Source organism: Oncorhynchus keta, chromosome 10, assembly GCF_023373465.1.
Source record: "Oncorhynchus keta strain PuntledgeMale-10-30-2019 chromosome 10, Oket_V2, whole genome shotgun sequence".
Classification (NCBI taxonomy): Eukaryota; Metazoa; Chordata; class Actinopteri; order Salmoniformes; family Salmonidae; genus Oncorhynchus; species Oncorhynchus keta.
In genome coordinates this window covers 37774156-37796362 of record NC_068430.1, presented here as the reverse complement: position 1 = coordinate 37796362, position 22207 = coordinate 37774156, and the positions used below count along the sequence as shown (strand labels likewise).

Genomic DNA, 22207 nt, shown 5'->3' with positions numbered 1-22207 from the left:
ATTGGAGTGGAGGATACGTGTATGAATGATAATGAATCACTTCTTGTTGTAATGCGTTTGTTGAGTAAGGATGCATATGTGGGAAAAACACGTTTGAGCTGTTAAATGGTTAAGTATGCGCTGGGAAAAGTGGAGTCTGTCAGAGTGATAATAATTGAGAATACAAGTGATGCTAGTGAAGATATGGTAGTGCATATGCCACAGCCTGTAGTAAATTTTTCCTGCCAGTCAAAATATGGATTTTGTGGCATTCGTTGCCACAGTTATAAACTGTACGGTTCAAGTCTCAAAGAAGTCTAAGAAACTGGACATTGTTGTGGCTGCGGCAGAAACGTTTTTGGGGCTTAATGGGTACTGAAGTTGGAAGACCCGCTCTCCCAGGTTCCCATTGAGCCTGTGTAGGGATCAGATCTGTTACATGTTTAACAGAAAACTTTGATTTTGTTTATTTTTTGGTAGTTTTATTTTAGTTAATTTATTTTTATATACATGTATATTTTTATTATTTATTGGTATTTTGTTTCATTTTTGGGAATCCTGTTTCCATCCCGCACAGTAGGTGGCGATATACCATTGGCAATATACCATAGAAGAAGATTCCGACACAACGGGGCCTGCAGGAGGACAGGTGACCCTGTACCTGCCTGAAGAAAGTGGGGGTAGGGGGTGCGTGCAGCTGGAAAACAAGACCAAGATGCATTGCTGGCGGTGGTGCTTCATGGGACTTTCATAGCAGGTTAGGAGAGAATTTTCGCTAACCTGCTATTTTAATTCTCCTAACCTGCTGCATTAATTTGCCTAACCTTCTGCGTCAATTCTCTTAAACTGGTACGAAAAAGTCACTTTGTGGCGTGAAGAGAGTCTTTCCCTGTGCTTCAACTGAAAGCTGAAATAACCTTTTAGGTACCAGCAGAGCTTGGGTAATTATAGAACTTGTCACATTTAATCTTAAAATTTAAAAAGTTTTCCTCCTCCAGAAACCTGTACTCCAGGGGCTGGGGTGAGAGGGCCGCCTGCACCCCCAGCTCCCCTCCGTTCCCGTCCAGCCGGAGACCCTCCAGCCTGCATCTGGAGAGTCTCTGCGTCTGGAGGGCTACTTACTATGACTGTGATTTGTGGTTGTCCCTCCTATCTTAAGATGAATGCAAGTCTGAATGCAATGACTCAAATGTAATGTTAAGCGTAGCACAAATGTTCAACCAACCTTTACTTGGTAATACTTTCTCAATTACCGACTTGGAAGACAACATGTCTTCTAAACTTCCAAGTCTAGTTGCAGGGGGTTCATTTTGAATGTAGAAAATACTCTGTTATTACATTTAAGAAATGTTTTGCTCCATGAAGTAATCCAACAATGTGTACTTCTTTGATGAAGTTTAACAGTGGTTGACATCCAATAAATGTTGCACTACTGCCACCTACTAGACTGGAGTTTAATAACTCCCTTATACTTTGCTTGAAAGAATGAATAAACAAACACCCTACCAATACCCTAAAACTAAACTCACTAAAACATATCTATATTTTTAAAACACCACCCTACTCCACTATTTAAATCTATTTAGTCCTACTTCAGGCAAACAGCCTGAAAGGATGGGACACCACCACTTAACACACCCTGTAACTCTTCTGACGTCAAGTCTCGTACACCCAAATGCCTCTCTGCAGCTGCCACAACAACCTCAATTATCTGCGACGTACGTTCCGTCCCTGCAGTACAGTTGATAACCATTGCTATAAATGTAAAAAAAATCCAATCTTACTGAAACATATCACTTGTTGGACTATGTACTGTACAGGTACAGATATACTACTCACACCACTCCTCTCAGGATCCCTCCCCCTCTACTTCCTTCACTGCCTCAGCATATGAAAACTTCTGCACTACTCTAACCCTGGAAACCTCAACCTGCCTCTCTCGCACAGGACATGTTTGATCCCCAGCCCCATGGGCATCCCTACAATTAACACATACTGTATCACTACTTTTCCTAATGCTACACGTTCCTTTGTCTCATGCCCTTCGGCACACTTCTCACACCTTTGAACTGCCCTCCTACACACTGCTGCCACATGCCCATAAGCTCGACACCTGTAACATCGTAATGTATTCGGCACAAAAGCTCGTACAGGATAACTTATGTATCCTAACGTCAATTTGTCAGGCAAAGACTCAACAACAGACAACGTCTCTTCTGTTTCACCACTCACGCCACCCAGTCTGTGTCACACCAAACGACAAGCATCACAAATACCGGGAATCTTCCCCTTCAGTTGGTAAACTTTCACATTTACTGCTACTCCAGTAATCACTCCTTTTCTTGAGAGCAAAACCATTTCTTGCCCTCATTCACTTCCATTTCTCGTCCTGTCTCAATCTCACTCTGCTAACACTTTCTACCATTTTTCTTTTAACAAACCATCGCTCTTTTTTTCCACCATTTTTAACTGGCTGGAGCTCACCATCTTCATCACTCTCTCTCACTCTCCTCTGCCTCTCTTTTTCCCTCCATTCCTCCTCCATATTCCAAGTATATGTCTCCTTGTGATAATACTGCACATCTCCTGACCTACATCTTGCTCATTTAACAGTCTGTCACAATCTACCTACAATCAGCACGAACCCCTCTGGATGTGGAGTTCAACAGTGCATCACACTTATAAAGCCACTGCTTCGTCTTGATATTCTTCTTTATCAATATCTACCGCAACGCTTTTCCATTTCAAACACGTTCACTCATCCAACCACCATCCACTGTCTCACTTCCTTTTCCGTCCACCTTCCCATTCCTGCCCTGAATACTACTCCTGCAAACGCTGTACTAGAAGGATCCCAACAATGTGTACGCCACCATTTTGTCTATTTCAACTCTTCTCATTGTTCAAGGCAGGTGAGTGTCGTCATGACATGCAGCACGTTGGGGTGGACACACACCTATCTCAATCAGTGAGGGGGTTTGATTAATCTCGCCCGGCTGCCCATGTTAGCGTGTTTTGCAATGACTGCATTCTATTTGAGCGTGAGCCAGGTGCCCTGCTCTGTCTGAAGGTGAAGTCAGCTCAAAACAAAAGTGAGTAGACTAATTAAGCACTTGTAGGATTCTGTGTTTTTCCATGCAGAAGTGGTTGCTTTTGATAAACGCTTTATCTGCCTTTCCAATGAAAACTAGTTAGAAAATGTGAAAATATATTTGATGGAAAAGAGATGTTTCTGGACGATGCACCATGCTGCCTTAATGACAAAATGACCAAGCAGCACAGATGAATGTTTGTTTAAGAAGGGTGCTCCTCTAGGGTTGCCAACTGTCCCTTAATAGCCGGGATGTCCCTGATATTGGGATAAATTGAGTTGACCCATACGGGACCTCCCTTGTCCCGTATATTCATCCAATCACAGTATAGCATAAACGCGGCAATTCCTGCAAAGTAATTTCTGTTATTGTTCAGTCGGTTTGGCATATCAAGGAAATATGGATAAACCTGCAAAAAATACTGTTTGTTGTAGCTGCACAATGTGAAGCAAAAAATACATGGGTTAAACGCGTCAGTGACTCAACGAAAGCTTTCTGTACTTTATGCGTCGGGAATTCTCAATTGGCCATGGAGGGGAGATTGACCGAACTCAGCATGCATCCACAGAAATGCACAAGGCCATGCTAGCTGAAGGTGCTAGCAATATCGGTGCATTCTTCGTAACGCTACTGCGGAAACTCGAAAAATTGTGAAACACCTCTCCATTTACCAGTTATTGAGCAGTGCCAACAATCGCATTCTGAAAGTTAATTGCCCAGCTCACATAGCTCATAATGCCTGCAAGCACGCCTGCGATCAGCTGTCAGTGAATATTGAGACAATCTTGCTTGTTTGTAGGTGACCAAATACTTATTTTCCACCATAATTTGCAAATAAATTCATGAAAAATCCTACAATGTGATTTTCTGGATTTATTTTTCCTCATTTTGTCTGTCATAGTTGAAGTGTACCTATGATGAAAATTACAGGCCTCTCATCTTTTTAAGTGGGAGAACTTGCACAATTGGTGGCTGACTAAATACTTTTTTGCCCCACTGTACATGTATTTCCGCAACAGAATTAAAAAGTGATTTTGGACTGACCAATGTAGATAGTTTCAAATACATGAAACTTAAAAGTTACATATCACAGAATTTTGATTTGAATTATTTTGGACATCAGAGCAACCTTGAGGGAATCTTATCTGAGTCAAAAAGGATGTTCATATGATAGGGAAGATATACAAAACCATGCAGAGAGCATTTCAAACTGACAGTCTCTTAGGAAAAAATATAAACTATTGAAACCAAGATTTACAAATAATTGATGTTGGCACAAGATGAAGGGAAAGTTAGAGCAAAACTAACGATATTACAGTTAACACAATGTACTTCATCCAGTATAAACTAATGTATAGAATGTATTATACAAGAGACACAATTTTACAAATTATACAGCACAACAGGCAGGCATGTTTCATGTGTAAAACTCATAATGACTCAATAATCCAAGCTTTCTGGGAATGCTATAAAGTCTGGAAGTTGTGGGCAGAGCTATAAAGTTTGCTGTCAGAAGTATTACAAGGTAAACTTACTTTTAATCCATCTGTCTGCATATTTCAAGACATGGCATATGGTGGTGTAGTGAAATACCCAATGGTCTGGACGATTCTCTTCTCATCACTGATCTTGAAAAAATGTATACTAAAAACTTGGAAATCAATCAATCTGCCATCATTGACACAATGGAAAAATGGAAGGATTAAATATTGAAATATTGAAATGGCATGGGCGACTGAGAAAAACAAATTGGTACAATTTAAGGCCAAGTGGCAAACAAAAATGCAGACACTAGGGATGGGAGTGCAAGCATACGGGTCTGAGCAGATGAGTGTTTTTGGAGTGAAAAGAAAGTGTGGGGGGTAATTTGAAAAAGGCAGTTAAGAGTTGTAACATTAGAATGAGTGTTGAAGGGGAGCATGGATAGGCTAAATGTATTGTCAAATACAAAAACACAAACATACAAGGATCCCTGACGAATCAAGAAAAACTTCACATCCATATTGGGGGGAGGTCTCTCTATCTACCTCGCTCCCTCTGTCTCTCTCTCTCTCTCGATCTGTCTCTCTGTGTCCCAGTTGTCAGACAGTGGGGAGAACCATGTGGCCAGGACTCACAAGGGCTATGCAGCAGTGGTCCTTCTGTAGCTCAGTTGGTAGAGCATGGCGCTTGTAACGCCAGGGTAGTGGGTTCAATCCCCGGGACCACCCATACGTAGATTGTATGCACACATGACTGTAAGTCGCTTTGGATAAAAGCGTCTGCTAAATGGCATATATTATTATTATTATTATTCTTCTCTCAGAAGGAGGTGCCTGGGATACTGGGTGTTATCGTTAGTATCCCTGTCTCATTATGGACACTGACCCTAACAAACAAACCTATATAAAGCTTCAATCTGCTAAATTGTTTTCAAATCAAGTAAAAGGGAATAAAGTTAATTAATGCAAGCCTCAATAGAACTAATGTGACTTCTTCTCCCTCTAGTTTCCTCCTCTACCAGCCAAGCCTCAGGTAAATGTACCAACCAAAGTCCTGAAACAACTTGGAATGTATTTTTAATACAAATATTTCACTTACCTAGAGCCTATTTTGACCCTATTAATCTATATTATTGATTGCTGTGTTGAGGAAGATGGCGCCGAAGGGTAGGGCTGTCGTCTTATCGGCTCTTAACCAACCATGCTATTTTGTTTGTCTTTTCACGTTGTTCGTAACTTATTTTGTACATAATGTTGCTGCTAATGTCTCTTATGAGGATCAGGATAAGAGGGGCTAACCTGCCCTTGCCTTCTGTTCTGCTAGCTAATGTTCAATCGCTGTAAAATAAATGGGACGAACTGAAAGCACCTATATCCTACCAATGGGACATTAAAAACTATAATATCTTATGTTTCACAGAGTCGTGGCTGAACGATGACATTAAGAACATACAGCTGGCGGGTTATACACTCTATCGGCAGGACAGAACAGCAGCCTCTGATAAGACATGGGGTGGGGGCCTATGCATTTATGTAAACAACAGCTGGTGCACGATATCTAAGGAAGTCTCAAAGTTTTGCTCGCCTGAGGTAGAGTATCTCATGATAAGCTGTAGACCACACTATCTACCTAGACAGTTTTCATCTGTATTTTCCAATGCTGTCTCCAAACCACCACAGACAGATGCTGGCACTGTCTAAATGAGCTCAATGAGCAGTATTCCGCCATAAGAAAACAGGAAAACACTAATCCAGAAGTGGCGCTCCTAGCGGCCGGTAACTTTAATGCAGGGAAACTTAAATCAGTTTGACCTAATTTCAATCAGAATGTTAAATGTGCAACCAGAGGGGAAAAAAAATCTAGACCATTTTTACTCAACACACAGAGAAGTCTACAAGGCTCTCCCTCACCCACCATTTGGCAAATCTGACCATAACTCTATCCTCCTGATTCCTGCTTACAAGCTAAAATTAAAACAGGAAGCACCAGTGACTCGATCTATAAAAAAGTGGTCAGATGAAGCAGACGCTAAACTACGGGACTGTTTTGCTAGCCAGACTGGAATATGTTCCGGGGTTCTTCCGATGGCTTTGAGGAATACACCACATCGGTCACTGGTTTCATCAACAAGTGCAACGAGGACATCGTCCCCACAGTGACTGTACGTACATACCCAAACCAGAAGCCATGGATTACAGGAAACATTCGCACTGAGCAAAAGGGTAGAGCTGCCCATTTGAAGGAGCGGGACTGTAACCCGGATGCTTATAAGAAATCCCGCTATGCCCTCCGACGAACCATCAAACAGGCAAAGCGTCAATACAGCTCGTCAGACGTGGCAGGCCTTGCAAACTATTACAGACTACAAAGGGAAGCACAGCCCAGAGCTGCCCAGTGACACGAGCCTACCAGACGGGATAAATAACTTCTATGCTCACTTCGAAGCAAGTAACACTGAAACATGCATGAGATCATCAGCTGTTCCCGGACGACTGTGTGATCAGGCTCTGCGCAGCCGATGTGAGTAAGACCTTGAAACAGGTCAACATTCACAAGGCCGGTGGGCCAGACGGATTATCAGGATGTGTACTCTGAGCATGCGCTGACCAACTGGCAAGTGTCTTCACTGACATGTTCAACCTCTCCCTGTCTGAGTCTGTAATACAAACATGTTTCAAACAGACCACCATAGTCCCTGTGCCCAAGAACACTAAGGTAACCTGCCTAAATGACTACCGATCCGTAGCACTCAGGTCTGTAGCCATGAAATTCTTTGAAAGGCTGGTCATGGCTCACATCAACACCATTATCCCAAAAACCCTAGACTCACTTCAATTTGCATACCGCACCGACAGATCCACACATGATGCAATCTCTATTGCACCACACACTGCCCTCTCCCACCTGGACAAAAGGAACGGCTATGTGAGAATGCTATTCATTAACTACAGCTCAGCGTTCAACACCATAGTGCCCTCAAAGCTAATCACTAAGCTAAGGATCCTGGGGCTAAATACCTCCCTCTGCAACTGGATCCTGGACTTCCTGACGGGCCGCATCCAAGTAGTAAGGGTAGATAACAACACATCCGCCACGCTGATCCTCAACACGGGGGCCCCTCAGGGGTGCATGCTCAGTCCCCTCCTGTACTCCCTGTTCACTCATGACTGCACTGTCAGGCACGAATCCAACACCATCATTAGGTTTGCTGATGACACAACAGTGGTAGGCCTGATCACCGACAACGATGAGACAGCCTATAGGGAGGAGGTCAGTGTCCTGACCGTGTAGTGCAAGGACAACAACCTCTCCCTCAACGTGATCAAGACAAATGAAATGATTGTGGACTACAGGAAAACTAGGACTGAGCACACCCCCATTCTCATCGACAGGGCTGTAGTGGAGCAGGTTGAGAGCTTCAAGTTCCTTGGCGTCCACATCACCAACAAACTAACATGGTCCAAGTACACCAAGACAGTCGTGAAGAGGGCACGACAAAATATATTCCCCCTCAGGAGATTGAATTGATTTGGCTTGGGTCCTCAGATCCTCAAAAGGTTTTACAGCTGCACCATCGAGAGCATCCTGACGGGTTGCATCACTGCCTGTTATGGCAACTGCTCGGCCTCCTACCGCAAGGCACTACAGAGGGTAGTGCGTATGGCCCAGTACATTACCGGGGCCAATCTTCCTGCCATCCAGGACCTCCATACCAGGCAGTGTTAGAGGAAGGACCTAAAAATTGTCAAAGACTCCAGCCACCCTAGTCATAGACTGCCCCCCCCCCCCCACACTGCTTCTACTCTCTGTTATTATCTATGCATAGCCAGTTTAATACCTCTACCTACTTGTACATAAGTACCTCAATTACCTCCACACCGGTGCCCGTGCACATTGACACATTGACTATGTACTGGCATCCCCTTTATATAGCCCAGCAATTGCTTTTTACTATGTTGTCTAATTATTTGTTATGCTATCTCTTACTTTTTTTTCTTCTTAAAACTGCATTGTTGGTAAAGGGCTTGTAAAGTAAGCATTTCAAGGTCTACACCTGTGGATTCGGCGCAGGTGACAAATACACTTTGATTTAATTTGATTTGATATGACACTACAGATCTTAAAAATGTCTTGAAACAGAATTGTCTCAAACTTTGCAACGATGTTCTTTATTGGTTAGAAGTGCAATACTTTACAATAATTGCTCTGCTCTGTAGGTTTCTTGGCCATGGGCAAGGACTGGCGTACCTACTGCATGGCATTGGAGACCTACGTATCTCCAGCAGCTGGGAGCACACACCACGCTCAGCAAGAACAAATGCCTGGAACACATTATTACCACCAAACACCCTTCTTCTCCAGCTGTTTAATCCTAATCTCTTCTCAATGTTCTACCCTTTCCTTTTCATGTTATTGGTCAAATCACCTCAATGTGTTTGACTTGTCTGTTCTGGTGGGTTTTCACCAATAATCCCCTGTTGGATTTAGAGTTACAACTTGCCATTTCCTGTTGTATTTCTTGTACTTCGTAACATGGTAAACTTAGTAGCTAGGGATAATAACCCAATAATAAAGATTCCACACAATGTTTAAGAGAAAGGCAAAAACAGTTAATTCACACTTGTTTTGTGAAGTTTATCAGCATAGGGTTAGCAACATCCACAAGGTTAGCCACTTGCCCATGGGCTACATATAGGCTACTAAATATGTTTACTTCGTGTTAGTCGCTTTGGATAAAAGCGTCTACTACATCAGCATGTTAATATTATCATCTTTAAAAGGAAAAGTCACAGACATGTTAGTGCTGAGAATGAGGACATATCAAAAACAAGATTTGATAAGTGCATTTGGAAAGTATTCAGACCCCTTGACTTTTTCCACATTTTGTTGCGTTACAGCCTTATTCTAACATTGATAAAATAATTCTTCCCCTCATCAGTCTACACACATTACCCCATAATGAAGAAGCAAAAACAGGTTTTTAGCTTTAAAAAATACCCTGACATATCGGTATATTTGTATATTGCAAAAGATACTGTAGATGGCCATCTGTTTGTGGTCTGTGGGAGTGTGCTGAAGTAAGTAATTGGAAAATCTGACTTTGTCAAATGGAGATACTGTCTGTACAGAAACATACACACTTTAACATGACATTCCCTGTTCGTTGTGCACTTTAAAAGCATATGCTTCAGTTGATGACATTGCTAGAGTGCTTTTCTTGTTCAGGAAAACAACAATTTGTGATTTGTCCATTAGACCAAAGAGGAAGTAGCTAACTGACTGGTTTCGACAATAGGTTGTTTTTACGAAGATAGTTGGCTGTAGCAAACTTAGGCTTAAAAATACAAACATTTTACATTTTTGTTGTCAACTTCAAGGATTATGAATTCTTCAAGGTGTACCAGCTATTTGGCAGAAAGATAAGATTCATATGTTAAAATGGGTGATATATCAGTTTGAATAGCCACCAATGAAACTTCTTGCAATAGTGATTGCGAAAGATGTACACATCAAACCACATCTCCCTTTTTTTTTTAAATGGCTGAAGTCATGCGTCTCTATTACAAAACAGCAATATAAAAAGGGAACTAGGTAAATCACAAGCCATTCAAGGCACTTTGCTTCACATAAAAAAAAGTAGCTAAACGATAGTATCACCATCTTAAAACAATTCCATATGATAGCATAGGTAAACCCGCCCCTGATTTCCTGTGCCCAGTTAACCACTAAACATGTGTTATTGGAGAGTGAAATATATTTATAGTTAAGTGCGCCAGATAAAGCCTCATGATACTGGGCACAATACTGTTAGAGATCTCTCTGTATTATAAGGCTGTGAGCCTTGTATAGTGGCTCTAGGAGGATCTGCCTGTCTTGACACTGGCGTACTCTATTTCTCCACTGTTTTCCAGAGTCACTGCTGCCTTCCCTTTTCCTGTCATGTGGACGATGGTGCAGTATATCACTGAGGGATCATCCTATATAAAGGGACGATAAGAAACACAAGATACATTCAGAGACACAGGCACTGCTGCTAACATCTGGGGATGCACAAATTCACACTATTTTACATGATATATAACGCTTATACTACCACACACACACACACACACACTAAACTTTCTCTTACTGGAGCACTGAGTGGTGTAGTTGTATCCTCTTGGTTGGCGTTTCTGTGTTGAACCGTAGCATGCATTGCATTGGGATCATCCTAGAGAGGGAAGATACATACTGTATAATGTCGTTGCAACATTCATTAGCACACAAATAGCACAGGGATTGAGATGTCATCTTTTTTGAGACCTTCATTTTCCCACTGAATTTGACATGATTTAATCGAGGAACAGTCTTAAAAACAAACAAACAAACACAAACATTCTCTTACTAGTGCACTAAGTGGTGTTGTGTTGATGCTTAAACCAGTGTTTCTGTCCGCAACCATGGAATACATTGTAGTAGGATCATCCTAGGAGACAGAAAACAAGGCACACATACAGTAACTTTGAACCCTTAACCATATAACAACACAATGATACGTGGGATGTATTCTTTCTATCTTCATTCCCCATCACTCTCACTGTTTTAGAGCTTCTAAACGATTCATTAACCTCGTCATTATTCTCTCCTCCTGTTTTGCTCCCTCTACTATTATTCCCTGTGGTTTTCTTTCCTGGGATAAAAAATAAAAAGAGTTTAATACACAAAATGAACCATTCCCACATTCCACATTGCTTTTTTTTAGTGGTTGCAATTGTGGATAAATACTTTTGTTTCTCTTGTATATGTACAAAGCCATTCCAGCGATGATCAGTATGACTGGTAGGACAGCCATTAAGACGTATTGGATTGTATTGTTTTGCAGAGAGGATGCAGCTTCTCCTGACGTCCTCACTGTGTCTGTTCCTACAGGATATGGACATGTTTAGTCAGTCTACAGTATAACAGGGAGCTTTGCTCGGTGCAAAACAGAATACTGTGGTCAGCTTGTATGCTGATGTAGTTTTTTGTTCAAATGTCATCAATTCGAACCTATCAGACAGAAAATGTAATGACAATTTGATAGAAACCAGTCGCAGATGTGTGTAATTGAGACATTTGAATAATTTCCTTGAAATATTCTGCCTGTGGAGTATAATTTCATGATATTCCTAGGAATACCTAGGATAGGATAAGTAATCCTTCTCACCCCCCTTTTAAGATTTAGATGCACTATTGTAAAGTGACTGTCCCACTGGATGTCATAAGGTGAATGCACCAATTTGGAAGTCGCTCTGGATAAGAGCGTCTGCTAAATGACTTAAATGTAATGTAAATGATATTCATTGGACATAAACTGACCATTAGAAGCAGTTGTTGGTGGTGCTTTTGTAGTCTCTGGCAAGGTCTTTATCCCCTTACCGACTTATTGTTACGCACATCTTATATGAGCATGAAAAAGTCAACTTAAATGGTGAATGCAGTGCTTGTTTTTCAGTGTGCAGACAACACTCATAAAATGGATCATTATCAGATCTCTTACCTTCAACAGTGATATGTATGTCTCTAGTGTCTTGGTTGTTGATTGTACACCTGTACCACCCCTGATCCTCCTTAGTGATGAATGAGAGAAGGACAGAGAGGTTCCCTGGAGAGCTCTCAGTATTAAACATTGCCACTCTGTCTCTGTAGAGATCACGCTTGGTTAATGGTATAGCGGCGAGTTTAGTCCATGTCAGTTTGTGAGGTTTAGCCTGGAGTTCATTGCAGGAGCAGGGCAGGAGCACCGACTGGCCCGGGGATCGAACTATCTCCAGTTGGTTAGAGTCTGACAAACTGCAGCCTGTTGAAACACGTAGACATGTGTTATGCTTACTTTTCTTCATTTTAGATGGTAGTTCTCTACAACTTCTACCATGAACACATAAGACTACCCATTACTAACAGTATTGCTGCTATTCTTCTTGTACATAAATCGTCATCTGAAAAAGCTGATATTTTTATGGACTGTACTTATTGTTTGTTTGTACAGATGTTTGCCGTATACTGTTGCTTCCTGTCATCCTTTCTATACACATCCATCTAAGCCTGAGACTCTAAGTCTCTTCTCTTCTGATGTCCCTGTATGTGTTCCTGTCTTCTCTATCCTTGATTGGACACCTGACAATGTGCAGCCTGTTGAAACTGTCGTGGAATATCTAATCAAAGGGAAGAGAGACTGCAGATTCTTTCAAACAACACTTTATTATAAGATTTGCAAAAATGGAGAATCAACTATCCACTAAACAGTGCATAGTTGAAAAGCTCAACGAACAGTGCTGGTTCAATGCTTTTATAGAGAAAAACATACAACCCCTTTCTGTATATGTGGCAGTCAGCAGATTGTGTGTAAAAGGTCATTCGATGTCTGTGTAAACTTAAGATAGTACAAGGTTGATAGCCAGAGGGCTCATACATCTAACTGCATTCACAACAACAAACACTATATTTTACTCCTTTCTGCAAGGTTCCATACATGTGACTTTCTATAGATAGTAAACCCACAGGATTTCACATGCTGCGGTGGCACCCAAATGTCGCTTAGCTGTAAGACCAGTCTTATGACTAAGTCACACCAAGACAAGTTTATATCAGGTTAGAAAAAACACTAACACATAACAAGAGACTTATTTAAGCAGTAAAACACAGGATAGCATGACTAATTATGTAATTTTCCACAACAAAACAGAGCAATTTGTTGAGGGAAACCTACTTGATCAATTTTAGATGATGGTAGCTCTCTACAACTGCTAACATGAACACGTAAGACTACCCATTACTAACAGTATTACTGCTAGCCTTCAGTATTATCAATGCCATATACTGTAGTAATCTGAAATAGCTTATATATTTGATGGACCAAACCATGAATGGTTTTGTACAGATGTTTACCTTCTACTGTTATACTTTCTATATACAGTTGTCTAAGCCTGAGATGAATATTTTACCTTTAACATAGAGTCTGATGTCCCTCTCTATGTCCCAGTTGTCACTATCCTCGATTGTACATCTGTAATCTCCCTGATCATCCTGAGTGAGGTGTGAGAGGAGGACAGAGAGGTTCCCAGGGTGTTTTCTATTTAACAGCTCCACTCTGTCTATGTAGAGATCACTCTGGGTTAATATCACAGGCTCCTGACCTAGGGTTAATTTAGTCCAGGTGAGTCTGGGAGTATCAAACTGACGTACAGTACAGGAGCAGGGCAGGAGAACAGACTGGCCTGTGAATGCAGTGATCTCCTGCAGTGGATGGTTAGTGCCTGACAGAGTACAGCCTGTTGAAACACAGAGCAACATCATTCTTATTACTATGAGTATTATTACAATTCTGCATGTACACAGCACAATCCATTATGGGCAGTGCTTTCTAAAATGAAGTCTGAAACTATGAGCAATTATTTGAGAGATCTGCAACAGAATCCACACATGCCATTTAGCAGACACTTTTATCCAAAGTAAATCAGAGGTTTATTTGACCACAAGTAAAAAAAAAATGCCATAAATATTGTTTATGAGCCAGAAAAAGAACTGCAGAAGGATGACTTGATAAACAATCTCCCCAGAGTAAGAGCAACAAGCAACACTTTATGCGATTGTGTACACTTTGTATACTAAACGCATTAGTATTTGTTCCCACATTTTTTTTTCAGTAACAGTGAGGTCTCCATGACCACATGCAGGTTAAGACAGTAGGACTCACCTTCATTTCCTGCAGTAATGTGAAGGGTTGAGCTGATCAGAAACACAGAGATCCACATGATGATGACGGTCTCCTGATGTTGAAAGACAGAAACGGTATGTTCTGTGTGTGTGTGTGTGTGTTGAGAGAAGGACTGAGTTTGGCGCTCCTCTTCCCTGTGAGTGTAGACTGACAATATGTGTACCTATGTGACATGGGAAGTAAAAGTAGAGTGTGAATGGTATGTCCTGACTCTCACCCCACATCCGGTTACATACCTCTCTGCTTCTCCTTTTTCTCTAACTAGTCATTCTCCTCTCCTTATAGTCAGCTCTTCTCAAAATGTCCGTTTTTTAATGGAATCATAGTTCATTTGACCATGATAATCTTATCCATGGCAAAATGACCATCAATCCGCCAATCTGTCATTTCATAAATGGAAAACTGCTCAGCCACTTTAGATAACAAGTATAGACCCTACATAGAGTATATTAACAAAAATTAGGCAGGTATTGCATAATTCCCCAAAATCAACAAAGGCATACTGGTTGAAGAGAATTTCTATCATCATTGTGTAATCAATTTGATGGGAGACAGAGTGCTGGTTTCCAGCGCAGGGCGCAGCAGTTGTTTATTAGCAAATGACCATGGGAGGAGACATACACAGGGACTCCAAAAAGGTAAGAGTACAGGCAGAGAAAAGGCTAATAACATAGTCCGGGAGATCAGGCAAGGGGTTGACGACAGGAAATCTGATAGACAAAAGTACAGGCAGGGAATAGGCAAACACTACAATAACCGGGAGGACTAATACAGAACTTAACAGAGCTCTGACTAGACCGTGTAACAAAACAAAACCTCACAATGATGGGGTGCAAAGAACTGAACTAAATAGTGTGTGATAATGACATACAGGTGTGTGAACAGGTGATCAGAATTCAGGTGATTGGGATATGGAGCGTGAGCTGTGTTCAGGGGATCTATGTGTTTGAGAGTGTGAGTTGGAAGCAGACGTTACACATTGCAATATAACTCCACATACCACCATTAGAGACTAAGCATGAATTTAGCAGAGCTATGATTCTAAACATTGCCAATGTATGTACATAAAACACCACAACTTATCAAAATGAAGAGAAGAGCGTACTTTTTGTTCAAACTTTATTGCCTTATTGCCATAGATTTTCCTATTCTTTACACTGTTAATAAAAGTAATGATATTAATTTCATTTAGAAAAGTAATATATCATACATATTTACAGAATGCATTTAATTTATGGTATTATAGAAGAAAAGTGAAAGACAAAATACATCATGTAATTTGTATCAAATTTGAATTCTATCATATGGTATTTTAAATGCGTTGTAAGATCCAGATTTGAATGTGAAGAGTGAAACATATTTACAGGTAAGTAATACATGGTAACAATAACCACACATACTGTATAATGGCTCTAGGAGGATCTGCCCATCTTAATGCTGGCATACTCTGGCCGTCATTGTAAATAAGAATTTGTTCTTAATTGACTTGCCTAGTTAAATAAAGGTTAAATAAACACAAATTCTCCACTGTTCTCCAGACTCACTGCTGCCTTCCCTTTTCCTGTCATGTGGACGATGGTGCAGTATATCACTGAGGGATCATCCTATATAAAGTGACAATAAGAAACACAAGATACATTCAGAGACACAGGCACTGCAGCATCTAGGGATGTAGATTCGTGCTAATTTACACTATAAATACCCAGAGTGCTCTTTCCATGGCATAGACTGGTGAAAGCTACCCTTATTGATGTTGCTTGTTAAATCCACATCAATTAATGTAGATGAAGGGGAGGAGACAGGTTAAAGAAGGATTTTTAAGCCTTGAGACATGGATTGTCAATGTGTGCCATTCAGAAGGTGAATGGGCCAGACAAAAGATTTAAGTGATTTTGAACAAGGTATGGTAGTAGGTGCCAGGCGCATCGGTTTGAGTGTGTCAAGAACTGCAACGCTGCTGGGTTTTTCACACTCAACAGTTTCCTGTGTGTATCAAGAATGGTCCACCACCCAAAGGACATCCAACTTGACACAACTGTGGGAAGCATTGGAGTCAACACAGGCCGTCTTTTCTGTGGAATGCTTTCGACACCTTGTAAAGTCCATGCCCCGACAAATTGAGGCTGTTCTTAATTTTGTACACTCAGTGTACACACACACACACACACACACACACACACACACACACACACACACACACACACACACACACACACACACACACACACACACACACACACACACACACACACACACACACAGTGGAGTGTTGTTGTCTCCTCTTGGTTGAAGTATGCTGCGGTTCACACAGAAACATTGCATTGGGATCATCATCCTAAAGAGGGAAGAAGAGTAGAAATACAATGAGACACGTAATACACACATGATACAGATGCAACATCCATTAGCACACAAGTAGCACAATGATTGAGATGCAATCTTTCTTGAGACATTCATTTTCCCACTGAATTTGACATGATTTAATCAATAACAGTCTTAAAGACAAACACATGCACACAAACATTATCTCACTGTTGTAATGAGTGGTGTGGTTGTCTTGTCACCTCAACCAGTGTTTCTGTCTGCAACCATGGAATACATTGCAGAGGGATCATCCTATAGAGGAGAGATACAATGAGAAACAAACAGTAACTTTGTCTAATTGACCATCCTCATATAAATAACCCAATGATAAATGGGATGTATTCTTTCATCAGATCTTAATATTCCCACACTTTCAATGTGATAGAGCACGTGTCAAACACATTTCACGGAGGGCCGAGTATCTGTGGGTTTTGGTTCCTCCCTTGTACTTGATTGGGGAATTAAGGTGAATGATTGGTAAGTAGTTGAAAGGAGAAACCAAAATCCAGAAGACACTAGGCCCTCCATGGAATGCGTTTGACACCCCTAGAAGATAGAGCTTCTAAATCATTTATTTACCTTTTATCGTTATTCTTTCCCCCTGTTTTGCTCCAGCTACTTTTCTCCTCTGTTTTTCTTTCCTGGGGGGATAAAATAACAGTGAGTTTAATACACACAATAAGTCCTGTCACTTTCCCCCAACTAAACTCATTGCTTATCTATGTGGTTGCAATTGTGGACAAGTAACCATTATTTATTCTGTATCTGTACAGAGCAACTCCAGCCATGATGGGAATGACTGGATTGAGCTTTCTCTGAAGTCCCCCAAGTGTCTGTCCCTACAGGACTTGGTGACTCTTCCAGTCCACGCTAAAAAGAGAGTCTGTGATCACTTGCATATCGATCTAGCTTTTTGTTCACACATCGTCACACAAGTATGGTTTTAACCAGCAACAGTCGTTAGCAATATAAGACACTTTAATGATTTACACTGACTTTTAGAGGAAGTTGTTGGTTGGGATGTTCTAGTTGTGGGTTGAGTTATTGGTGGTGGTGGGTGTTTTGGTTTGCTCTGACTAACAGAAAAGTGGATCATTAGGTCCGTGTCAATACTATGTAGCTGAAGATGAAATCTTGGGGCTCATTTTTCGGGAGTGGGAGCTCTTACCTTTATCGTAGAGTTGGATTTCTTTGATTTCTACAGTACTGATTTGGCACCTGTACCACCCCTCATCCTCACTCGTTAGATGTAAAAGGAGGAGAGAGTGGTTCCCAGGAGAGTTCTCAGTAAACATCTTTACTCTGCCTTTGTAGAGATCACTCTGGGTTGATATAGTGTCATGTCTCTGTCCATCTCTGAATTTAGTCCATGTGATTCTGGGAGGTTTAGCCTGAAGTTCAGAATAGGAACAAGGCATGTGTTGTATTTACTTTATCAATTTTAGATGATGGTTCTCCACAACTGCTACCATGAACACTTAAGACTACCCATCACTAACAGTATTACTGCTAGCCTTCAGTATTACCAATGCCATATACTGTAGTAATCTGAAATAGTTTATATATTTAATGGAACAAACCATGAATTGTTTGTACAGATGTTTGCCTTATACTGTTGCTTCCTGTCATATTTTCTATACACAGCTGTCTAAGCCTGAGATGCATCTCTTACCTTTTACAAAGAGTCTGATGAACAGTATGTGTTCCTGTCTTCTCTATCCTTGATTGTACGCCTTTACACCCCATGATCCTCCTTAATGATGTGTGAGAGGTGGAGAGAGAGGTTCCCACAATATTTAACATATCCACGCTGTACCTGTAGAGATCACTCTGGGTTAATGGTATACAACACTCACTGTTTTGTTTTTGGAAGTTCCATGTGAGGCTTTGAGGTTTAGCTTGGAGGTCAGCGCAGGAGCAGGGCAGGAGAACAGACAGGCCTGAGAAGACGTGGATCTCCTTCAAATGACATTCTACGAGAGTACAACCTTCAGAGACACAGAGCAAAATATGACCAAGTTGGAATTCAATTAATTGAATCTGCCATAGCAATGTCTGTGGATTGTAGTGAAAAGTAGTGGATTATGCCTAGGGCTTTTGCGGTGACTGTATTACTGCCACACCGGCGGTCACGAATCATGAAGGCAAGCTCTGATGCTGCTGATGGTCATTAGTAGCCTACCAAACTTGCTAACTGCCTGGTACTCAAGCACTCTATTGTCCCTCTAATCACTCTGACGTCAATGCAAGTGTAATCAAAAATCTAATCAAACACTTCATGAGGGCCCATGAGCTCATGTTGCACAACATTTCTACAGGCTATGAAATTTGCAGAAGAAAACTTAGTGATGGCCTCTATTCTATTGGCTAGGCTTACTATATTTATTTATCAACTTTCCTAATATTAAGCACATTGCTTCTCTTTACAACTGGAGTATAGCTGGCAGGGTAGCCTAGTGGTTAGAGAGTTGGACTAGTAACCAAAAGGTTGCAAGTTCAAACCCCTGAACAGACAGTTAACTAGGCTGCCATTGAAAATAAGACTTTGTTCTTAACTGACTTGCCTAGTAAAATAAAAAATACCTGTGTCATGACTTCTGCTGAGGTAAGTAACCTTGTTCGGGCGGCAATTGAGTTCACCGGCTTTCTAGCCATTGCTGTTCTATTTTTTTTTTGTTTACATGTCCATTTATTTTGTCTTGTTCCATACACACCTGGTTTTCATTCCCCAATCAAGCTACATGTATTTAGTCCTCTGTTTCCCATCATGTCTTTGTGTGTAATTGTTCATTGTAAACCGCTCAACATAGAATAGCCGAATGTGCACACTCCCTCATATCGTTTAGAGAAAATATCCTTTCTATTTTATTCAACTTTGTTCAATTGTATTCTTCATACTATAAAATATAAAATAATGCCATGGAATTCTAAGCAAATCTTGTCTGCCAAATTAACTAGTGTAGCACACAGCCATATGGCATTGCCATATCAGGACCTACCATAAGGACAACTCAGAGTATGCTATTCGGTTCTTCTGAAATAAACTACATTTTCTTTATATCATGTTTCTTCAGACCTGTCTAAAGTAAAATATGGATTTATTGTGAACATGTAGACTATATTACATGGATTTATTAGACTTTTGTAACGTTTGTCATCTGGGGAAGGAGAGGAGGACCAAGGTGCAGCATGGTAAGTGTTCATATTATTGAATGAAATATGCAACACTAGACAAAACAACAAACAAACAGTCCTGACCGGTGAAACAAAAACACTAAACAGGAAACAACCACCCACAAAACACAATGGAAAACAGGCTACCTAAATATGGTTCTCAATCAGGGACAACGATTGACACCTGCCTCTGATTGAGAACCATACCAGGTCAAACACAGAAATAGAAAATCATAGACAAACTAACATAGACAACCCACCCAACCCACGCCCTGACCATACTAAAACAAAAGACAAAAGAAAAAAAACTAAGGTCAGAACGTGACAACTTTTTAAAATGTAGATTTTCCTAAGGTCTGCGTCATGTGTGGAAGCCAGTAGAGGCTGTGTTTATGTTAATTAACGGTCAATTACCGTGAGACGACAGTATTTGCTTGACAATCACTGGCTAACAAAATTTCAAGACCATCACAGCCCTAATTGTGTCTGATAGAGTACAGCCTGCTGAAACACAGAGCAATATTATCATTTTCTAAAGTTCTTTACATCAATGCAGGATTACATTCCTCCATTCACACTACACCATGAAATATAAGACCCGGGCAGTTACTGTATCTACAGATTATTTTGTATTGATGGCCAATTTACAAACTCTTACTGTAACATTTTTGCAAAACGCATCATACTGTGACACTTTCTGTATTTTGAAAGTTCTATATCTTGAAAGCTTGATTGTTGACTTGCGAAACATTTTACTGTATGAACAGTGGACTAATGAAACAAATACCAAAATATATTTTCTTTAACATTGGAACATGAATTGACAGGTCTGAGAGTTATCAAAAGGTTTTTATTTCAGGCAATACAGATCTATGCTATAAAACATTTTGTGTAAACCATACAAAACAAGACATCCATCTGTATTGACTGACTGTTGATAAATGTATTGATAAATACAGACTTATAAAAGCAACCAGCATCCCTCTTATAATTTCAGATGTACTAATCTGCAAGATATTCTGCTAACTTTGTATGTCTCAACACATGCAAGATATTTTGGGATACATTTCTCTGATACTTTTACTTGTGCTGAGTAACAGTTGAAAATGCATGTAATATCACAATATTCTGTAGCTACTGTAGGACTCACCTGCAGTGATATGAAGGAAAGAGCACACAGAGATCCATATGATGCTAACCAAGATAGAGACTGTTTGTGAAAATCTGCCAATGTGCCCTTGAGCAAGGCACTTAACCCTAATTTGCTCCAGGGGTACCGTATTACCATTGCTGACCCTGTATAACAACACCTTTCACTGCATCTATGTAACAGTAAAACAATATGCATTTATGAGTAGTGTAATGTAATGAGAGTTACTCGTACCCTTAATCAGTCCCTTTCGTTTGTGTGTGTGTGTGTGTGTGTGTGTGTGTGTGTGTGTGTGTGTGTGTGTGTGTGTGTGTGTGTGTGTGTGTGTGTGTGTGTGTGTGTGCATGGCTCCAGGTCGTCAGAGGGTGAGGAAGGACATCTTTAACCATCTGAGCCAGGCCATGGAGGGGATGAGGAAGGAGGGCCACAAGGTACCTCAGTATAATACACTGGACAACCAAGACCTAACCTTTCCACATGTCATTATACAAGACAAACAAGAACTAACCCCATCCCTACATGCCCTATCAAATCTACCTGTAATAATAATCATTTAGTGGGTGCTTATATTCATATTATTTCACACAAGTGGGTATTATATGCAGTGCATTGGAAATGTGCTTTTTGCATATCCCAACTCTCCCTGAGACACCCTTCGAGAGACAATGTGTGCTCAAAGTAATATCCACAATAGTTCTACGATTTCACATGATGTCACGGTGTGTATAAAGGCGGAGTCAGGTGCCGGAGAGCAGAGTGTGATAAATAAAGCGCACCTTATTAAAGTTCCAAAACGGGAGCATAACCAAACTAACGCGCTCAAAAACACGGCACCATAAAGTAAAGCGCAAAACGAACATTGTATGACATGAAATGAATTACACACAAAACATGATGGGAAACAGAGGGTTTAAATACAAATAGATTGATTGGGGCAATGAAAACCAGGTGTGTATTAAAACCAGACAAGACAAATGGAAATATGAAAAATGGAGTGGAAATGTTTTTGGGGGATTCAGTTCCTTTGCATGGCAAAGAGGGACTTTGCAATTAATTGCAATTCATCTGATCACTCTTCATAACATTCTGGAGTATATGCAAATTGCAATCATACAAACTGACTCAGCAGACTTTGAGAAAATTAACATTTGTCATTCTCAAAACTTTTGGCCACGACTGTATTATGTGTATGTATGTGTGTTGAAAGAGATGCAGTAGAGAAGAATTGGT

The 22207-nt window shown here is 40.6% G+C and overlaps 1 protein-coding gene and 1 long non-coding RNA gene across 4 annotated transcripts; one reads left to right on the top strand and one right to left on the bottom strand.

Annotated features, from left to right (window-relative positions):
- Positions 1-564: 564 nt before the first annotated feature.
- LOC118388642 (uncharacterized) lies at positions 565-9098 on the top strand. Its single transcript, XR_004826588.2, has 2 exons — positions 565-920; positions 8771-9098. It is a non-coding gene; the product is annotated as an uncharacterized LOC118388642 (long non-coding RNA).
- Positions 9099-9167: 69 nt separating this feature from the next.
- Positions 9168-14468, bottom strand: LOC118388641 (uncharacterized). Of its 3 annotated transcripts, none has more exons than XM_035777913.2 (8): positions 14269-14468; positions 13709-13843; positions 12073-12372; positions 11319-11456; positions 11132-11223; positions 10939-11019; positions 10684-10764; positions 9168-10531 (listed from the first exon to the last, which is right to left on the bottom strand). In XM_035777913.2, the coding sequence occupies exons 1-8, from the start codon at positions 14324-14326 to the stop codon at positions 10409-10411; spliced, it is 1008 nt and encodes a 335-aa protein (XP_035633806.1). In that variant the 5' UTR covers positions 14327-14468; the 3' UTR covers positions 9168-10408. The 3 variants fall into 3 exon arrangements, with proteins under 3 accessions (XP_035633806.1, XP_035633804.1, XP_035633805.1); XM_035777911.2 differs by having other exon boundaries at positions 13517-13843; positions 14269-14467; XM_035777912.2 differs by having other exon boundaries at positions 11162-11223; positions 13517-13843; positions 14269-14467.
- Between the last annotated feature and the right edge of the window lie 7739 nt (positions 14469-22207).

What these genes read in the sequence shown, in the direction of transcription:
- LOC118388641 (XM_035777911.2), bottom strand. Translation starts at nt 14,326, where the DNA reads ATGTGGATCTCTGTGTTTCTGATCAGCTCAACCCTTCACATTACTGCA. An exon ending in CATTACTGCAGGAAATGAAG is followed by an intron (nt 13,844 to 14,268) that starts GTGAGTCCTACT and finishes GTGTTTCAACAG; the next exon opens with GCTGTACTCTGTCAGGCACT. An exon ending in CATCAGACTCTATGTTAAAG is followed by an intron (nt 12,373 to 13,516) that starts GTAAAATATTCA and finishes GTGTTTCAACAG; the next exon opens with GCTGCAGTTTGTCAGACTCT.